This window comes from Entelurus aequoreus, linkage group LG10, assembly GCF_033978785.1.
Source record: "Entelurus aequoreus isolate RoL-2023_Sb linkage group LG10, RoL_Eaeq_v1.1, whole genome shotgun sequence".
Lineage (NCBI taxonomy): Eukaryota > Metazoa > Chordata > Actinopteri > Syngnathiformes > Syngnathidae > Entelurus > Entelurus aequoreus.
The window spans coordinates 42891872-42899371 of NC_084740.1; the positions used below are offsets into that span (position 1 = coordinate 42891872).

Below are 7500 nucleotides of genomic sequence, written 5' to 3' on the forward strand. Positions count from 1 at the left end.
GGATGTCAATGACAATTTGCCTCGCTTCCAGCTCCAGAACTACGTCGCCTACATCCGAGAGGCACAGGGTCACGATTTTCCCATTATCCAGGTGCGCTGGATAAACCCAGTTTATTGTGCTTGGCTGTTGTTTAAGTGTGAAATTGCGGAGTAGAATAGAAACACTCTTCGGGGCTCAACAGCCTGGATAGTCTCCGTGCAGCAATGAATGGCCGTATTCTCCGGGCTCCTGCTAAGTGTATACAGTACAATCACTCATGCCATGGAAGCGGATCATTTTACTCTGAAACAGCGTTTGCACGTGTACTGTACTTTCATATCTTCACGTCCGATCTTTGCGCAGGTCGCAGCCGACGACCTGGACCAGGGTCAAAACGGTCAGGTGACTTACTCCATTAGGTCATCGTCTACGAGCGGTTTGTTTAAGATCGACCCGCTGACTGGCAGCGTCAGCACGGCAGCCATCATGGACCGGGAGATTTGGACGCAGACAAAGTGAGCTTTTGTGTGATTCTTAAAAGTACAGACGGGTCAAAGTAATCTCTCTGTTCTGCCATTGCGGCGCCAGGCTGGTGGTCACCGCAACAGACCGAGGAACCCCGCGACTGGCAGGCTCCGCCACCCTGACTGTGATCGTCATCGATCTCAACGACAACAGTCCCATGATTCCTCTGCCTCGGGAGATCCGAGTGCCCGAGGGTAAGTGGACGAAAGGGATTCAATATCGATGTGATACTCCCGGAACCGTCCAAATGTTTGTGTGTATCGCCATAAACCGTGTGGAGCCACCGCCCTAAGTCAATAATCCTCCGTTGCAGAAAATAAAGTACATTTCTTACAAGTATTCTCCGGGCATTCAATGCATCGCAGCTGGACTGCTTGGTTTTTCTTAGAAGTTTTATTGTTACTGAAAGACGAGGCTAAAAATGTCCCAAGGAAACTTCATAACATTTACATTCAAGTTTGAAACTTGAAAATAACCCAGTGAGAAATTCCAAGTAAATGTTTGCCTCTTCGGAATAGATCATCCTTGGGAACCGCAATCGAAACAAGGAACCGGAATCGGCCAAATTCAAACGATGCCCAACCCTAGCACCCAATGTTGAAATCCATGACCTTTCCCGGATGTGGGTTCAGATCCGGGGATGTCGTGTTTGTTGTGATGTGGTTTGTGAAGCCCTTTTTGGCACTTGTGATGAAGGGCTATATAAAGAAACTTTGATTAATTGATTGATTTGGCTCCGGCTGATTGTCAATGCAGTGGTTCACAGAGCTGACTTATACTCGATTCCTGGCCAATGCCTCGTACACAGCTGCCCTGCAGCGCGTTTGACTGGCGACCAGTCCGGCGTATAGTCCGCCTCGCGTTCTAAGGAAGCTGAGTCGGTTCCAACTCCTCCCGCAAGCCGACCCAGCATAGGCGGTGAAGAAAATGAATGGATGGAAATTCGATCCTGGAACAGAAAGCTGAAGGCTTGCTGACCGTGGTCCAGAGGCTAATAAGCAGGAATGACTAGCGCTAGCATCATGGCAGAACTTTGAAGGCTTCCAGAGGTGTAATTATCCACTGGCAGAAGGGTTGGGGTTGGGATCTTGAAAAGTAGTCACAGTAAAATGTTTCCACACTGCTGGACATATTTGAAATAAGCTTGCAGAAAATACATCATTCTCCTTTTGTCTCCACTATCAGACACTCTGATTGGCACGGTTATCAGTCAGGTGACAGGAAACGACGTGGATTCCGGGCCAGCCCTCTCCTACACGCTACACCTGGATAGCGACAGCAAGGGCATGTTTGGAATCCACTGCTACGGAGGAGGCGTGTCCCTGGCCGGAGCGCTGGACTACGAGGAGAGGACCTGGTACACCCTCACCATTCGCTCATCGGACTCGGAGCACCAGAGCGAAGCCAATCTGACCATTTTGGTGGAGGACGTGAATGACAACACTCCCGCCTTCACCCAAGACTTGTATCAGGTACGACTTGACAGACGATTGTTCAGCCAATGTATCGATAAATGTGCCTGGCGGCGTCCCGCAGGTGACGGTGTCGGAGCACCTCCCAGCCGGAAGTGCAGTCATCACTGTGACAGCCATGGACTCTGACTCTGGGGAGAACGGAAAGATCATCTACAGGGTCATGTCATCGACCAGGGGGGTCTTCTCCATCGACCCAAGCAATGGTAACCACACTTTACACTAGCATACTTTGTTTCCAATGTCCTTGGAGGGTCACTGTCGTCAACTGACCAAAAACTGTTTTTATTACCTCAGAAGTATTTCTAAAGTGAGAAATTTGCTGTCACAATTGGATCTGGAAATTATCATTCACGCGTTTATTTCATCTCGTATTGACTATTGCAATACTCTCTTCACTCTTTTCAACAAGTTAAGGCTAAAGAGACTTCAGACTGTACGGAATGCGGCTGGCAGACTTTTGACCGGTGCATCCAGAACCTTTACCCAGTCTTCATTGGCTTCCAGTCAAATTCCGCATTGAGTTTAAGATTTTAGTCCTGACTTTCCGTGCGTTGGCATGATGGGGCTCCTTAGTAAATCACTGACTTGTTATGCCCCTACTGTTCAGGGCGCAGTCTCCCGTCTTCAGGCCAGGGTCTTCTAAAGATCCCAAAAACTCATTTTTAAACCCGTGGAGACCTGCAGGTGATAGCTCCCAGACTCTGGAACAACTTGCACCAATCCCTCCGTGATCTTGACTGTGTTGACACTTTTAAGAAACAATTGAAAATGCACCTTTGAACTATAATTTTTAATCCACTTTTTATCCTGTTGCCCATGTTGTTTTAATTGAAATGTTGTTTTACTTCACCTATGTTTTATACAGCGCTTTGTGATTTTATCTGTGGAAAGCGCTTTATGAATAAAATTGACTTACTTACGATCAGTAGTACCAAAGCTTACACGCTACATTGGTTCTGGGAAGGAGTTTGTATCTCAATGAATTTAAATACATTCATGAATTTTAACATGTAAAAAAACAACTTTGAGATAAGTAATATTGTATGAAAAACAATAGAATAGAATGTAATACGAACAACTACAGTAGTTTTATAAAGTCATTTAATAATCTACTGGACTTCTACGGTATCCTTCACACTCAGTTTCTTTGTTCCACTGGTTGGAAAAACAAAGTTATGTCCATCTTTAGCTATAAGCTACTGTTAGCGAGTAAGACCGGATGTTTTGGGGCGGATCTTACGGGGTTCAGTGTGACATTCGAGACCCGTAACTCAAATTTTTGCTCACAACTTAAAGCACAACAATTAGTCGAGAGCAGAAGTGTCCAAAGTGCGGCCCGGGGGCCATTTGCGGCCCGCAGCTAATCGTTTACCGGCCCCCCACACATTCTGCAAAAATTTCAAAATTGATAGTAGTGCAAAAATTAATAAAAACATTTTTAAAAAGTGGAATGAGGTGAAATCTAACGAGAAAAAGTTGCAATGTTGACACAAAGCTGCCATGCAGGCTGTTTTTTTTTCTTTTGTCTTTGTTTATTTTAATTTTTTTTTGCCATTGCTCGAGAAAAAAAAAAAGAAAAATACAAAAAATCTATGTTACAATTAGGGATGTCCGATAATGGCTTTTTGCCGATATCCGGTATGCCGATATTGTCCAACTCTTTAATTACCGATACCGATATCAACCGATACCGATATCAACCGATATATACAGTCGTGGAATTAACACATTATTATGCCTAATTTGGACAACCAGGTATGGTGAAGATAAGGTACTTTTTAAAAAAATGAATCAAATAAAATAAGATAAATAAATTAAAAACATTTTCTTGAATAAAAAAGAAAGTAAAACAATATAAAAACAGTTACATAGAAACTAGTAATGAATGATAATTAGTAAAATGAAGTGTTAATGGTTAGTACTATTAGTGGAGCAGCAGCACGCACAATCATGTGTGCTTACGGACTGTATCCCTTGCAGACTGTATTGATATATATTGATATATAATGTAGGAAGCAGAATATTAATAACAGAAAGAAACAACCCTTTTGTGTGAATGAGTGTAAATGGGGGAGGGAGGTTTTTTGGGTTGGTGCACTAATTGTAAGTGTATCTTGTGTTTTTTATGTGGATTTAATTAAAAAAAAATTAAAAACGATACCGATAATTAAAAAAAACGATGCCGATAATTTCCGATATTACATTTTAACGCATTTATCGGCCGATGATATCGGCAGACCGATATTATCGGACATCTCTAGTTACAATGAATTATTACTTTAAAAATGTCACTTTAAAATGTTTTATGTGGAAAAAATATTGCATATATTGTGTGGTTGCCATATAAAAACATAAAAGTTTTATTTGACAAAAGAGCATAAAACAAACAAAATAATAGTTCAAAGGTAAAATCGACAGATGAGACACTTGTGATTCAGGGCTATATAAATAAACATTGATTGATTGATTGATATATCTGAAGTTGATCTCGTAATTTAAGTGTGAAAAGTAAAAAAACAACTAATAAAAATGTATCACTTTATGAGTGGGAGACCTTTTGGATCCCAAATATATTTAGTGGGATTTTATTTAACTTTTCACTGTGATTACTCAAAAATATTAAAGAATTCAAATCAATGGTGTCCTGCATTATTGATATTTTAGGGCTCTAATTACTAAATACTGCATATTTCAGTTTTACTATAAAAAACAAAGTTGTCTTTGACAGAAAAGGCATAAAACCTGTTGGGTTTTTTTTACTTCATATCAACCTGAAGTTGATATAGAGATATACTGTAAAAAATAATAATAATAATTTGACTTATTTTTAACATTTTAATGACTGAGACTAGGGATGTCCGATAATGGCTTTTTGCCGATATCCGATATTCCAATATTGTCCAACTCTTTAATTACCGATACCGATATCAACCGATACCGATATCAACCGATATATGCAGTCGTGGAATTAACACATTATTATGCCTAATTTGGACAACCATGTATGGTGAAGATAAGGTACTTTTTTAAAAAAATAATAAAATAAGATAACTAAACTAAAAACATTTTGTTGAATTAAAAAGAAAGTAAAACAATATAAAAACAGTTACATAGAAACTAGTAATTAATGAAAATGAGTAAAATTAACTGTTAAAGGTTAGTACTATTAGTGGAGCAGCAGCACGCACAATCATGTGTGCTTACGGACTGTATCCCTTGCAGACTGTATTGATATATATTGATATATAATGTAGGAACCAGAATATTGATAACAGAAAGAAATGGGGGGAGGGAGGTTTTTTGGGTTGGTGCACTAATTGTAAGTGTATCTTGTGTTTTTTATGTTGGTTTAATAAAAAATAAAAAAAATCCATCCCTAACTGAGACCCTTGACCCTTAATTGGTCCCCGGGATCCCTAAAGGTTAAAAAAAAAAAATCGATATATTTTGTTATGGTTTGAAAATGAAAAATATCAAAATGGCTCCCGTATGCTTAAATTTTTCCGTGTGGGGCCCTCAGTGGAAAAAGTTTGAACACCCCTGGCCGAGAGCCTGTATCTCAAAACACAATCGAGGTACACTGCATTTCCAGGACCAGAGCCTCCTTAATTTATCAACTTTCTCACCAAAAAAGCTATTCTACTAATGGTTTGCTTCAGATAAGCATCTTTAAATATTAATATTTCAAGTGCTATTGCAGATTCCACAATAAAGCCTTATTTGTTAATTATTTTATTTTGTTTCCTCGCAGGTACGCTTTTCGTCAACCGAAAAACAGAGTTTGATTTTGAGAACCCCTCCATCCTCGTGGTTGTGGAGGCTCGAGACCGAGGCACTCCATCACTCTCCTCCGTGGCCACTGTCCAAGTCCAAGTGTCCGATATCAACGACAACACCCCCATCTTTCACCAGTCAGAGTACAGAGCTCATGTGTCCGAAGACCAACTTCCCGGCTCCACGGTTCTCACCTTAGAGGCAGTGGACGGAGACCTGTCGCGGGACAACTGCGGTTTTGATTTTGCCATTGCCAGTGGCAACTTGGGTAATGCCTTCCAGATTGAGAGCAGTGTGCGCTTCTTGGAAGGGAAAGGGTTCCAGACGGTCGGAAGCCTTATCCTGGTGGAAGAGCTGGATTTTGAAGCTGTGTCGAGTTATAACCTGACTATTGTGGTATCAGATCGTGGCATCCCCCAGCATAGCTCTAGCGTGCCCGTGCTAATCAGCGTTACTGACGTCAATGACAACCCTCCAGCTTTCAGCAGGGGAGAGTACAGTGTGGTACTGAGCGAGAGTGCCGCCGCAGGGACAGAAGTGCTGCACCTGTCCGCCACTGATCCGGACTCTGCTCCCAACGGGGAAGTTCAGTACTCAATAAGCTCAGGGGACAAGACCAGCCTTTTCCAGGTAGACCAATGGACGGGGGCGCTGAAGCTAAAGCGACCTCTGGGCAGTGAGAGCCAGTTGTCCCACATGATTGTTGTCCAAGCTACGGACGGCTTGGGACACTACGCCTTTGCTCCAGTCAGCATCGACGTGAAGGATACCAATGACCACTGGCCCTTCTTTCCACTCAATCAAGTAACAGCTAGCATCAGGGAAAACCAACCCAAGAATGCCTTCGTCACCATGATGCATGCCATCGACCACGACAGAGGGGTTTTTGGAAAGTTGAAATACTACATTGTAGAAGACTCTAAAGACGGAACAGAGGCCTTCTTCATGAACCAAACATCTGGAGAAGTACGCACCCGCTCTACTTTTGATTTTGAGAAGGTCAACTCCTTCAGTTTCACGGCTGTAGCCATGGACGCCGGCAACTATTCCGCTACGGTCACAGTGCAAGTTTACGTCACAGGGGAGGACGAGTACGATCCTGTTTTTACCTCCCCTGAAGTCTCACTCAACGTGCCCGAGGGCGCAAAGAAAGGCGACGTCATCGGCAAAGTGCAAGCCAGAGACGAGGACGGAGGCCTGGATGGCGTGGTCCTGTACTCGCTGGCTGGCAGTTCGCCTTATTTCCAGGTCAATAAATCCACCGGTGCGATATTTTTGAAAATGGACAGCTACAGCAGACACGTGAGCCGCTCTAGAAGAGAAGTGCGCCTCATGGCGCTGGACGTGACCGCTCACAGCCCCCTCCACGCCTCACGCACGGCGGCAGTCAAAGTGACCGTGGACGTGACCCACACCTCGTTTGGCCTGACCGCGGACATGAACATGCTGCTTGTGAGCGTCATCGCGGTCTCACTCGGAACGGTCGTCATACTCAGCATAATTGCCGTGGCGCTCTTTTTTGTCAAACTGCGGCGCCGGAGGAAGGAGCATAAACGACGTGGGCGGAGCAAGGCGTCGGGCACCCTGCTGCACAAGTTTGAGGAGACCAAAATAGCGGCGAGTGAAATTATTTACCATCAGGCCCTCCCCGGATACGCGGCTGACCAGAGCAGCGGGAGCAGCAGCGGGGGTCCGTACACCCGGGGGGGATCCCTGGACCCTTCCCACTCCAGCGGCCGCGGCTCC

General features: G+C 43.6%; 1 protein-coding gene across 2 annotated transcripts in view; it reads left to right on the top strand.

Annotated features, from left to right (window-relative positions):
• The window catches only part of LOC133658648 (protocadherin-16-like), a 269409-nt gene that overhangs the window by 260010 nt on the left and 1899 nt on the right, over positions 1 to 7500 (top strand). For both annotated transcript variants that reach the window (XM_062060897.1, XM_062060896.1), the window contains exons 16-21: positions 1 to 91; positions 344 to 495; positions 569 to 699; positions 1691 to 1977; positions 2042 to 2183; positions 5732 to 7500. The exon at positions 1 to 91 is cut by the window's left edge and continues 121 nt beyond it; the exon at positions 5732 to 7500 is cut by the window's right edge and continues 1899 nt beyond it. In XM_062060897.1, the coding sequence (XP_061916881.1) occupies positions 1 to 91; positions 344 to 495; positions 569 to 699; positions 1691 to 1977; positions 2042 to 2183; positions 5732 to 7500 (2572 nt within the window). The remainder of the gene's footprint in view (positions 92 to 343; positions 496 to 568; positions 700 to 1690; positions 1978 to 2041; positions 2184 to 5731) is intronic.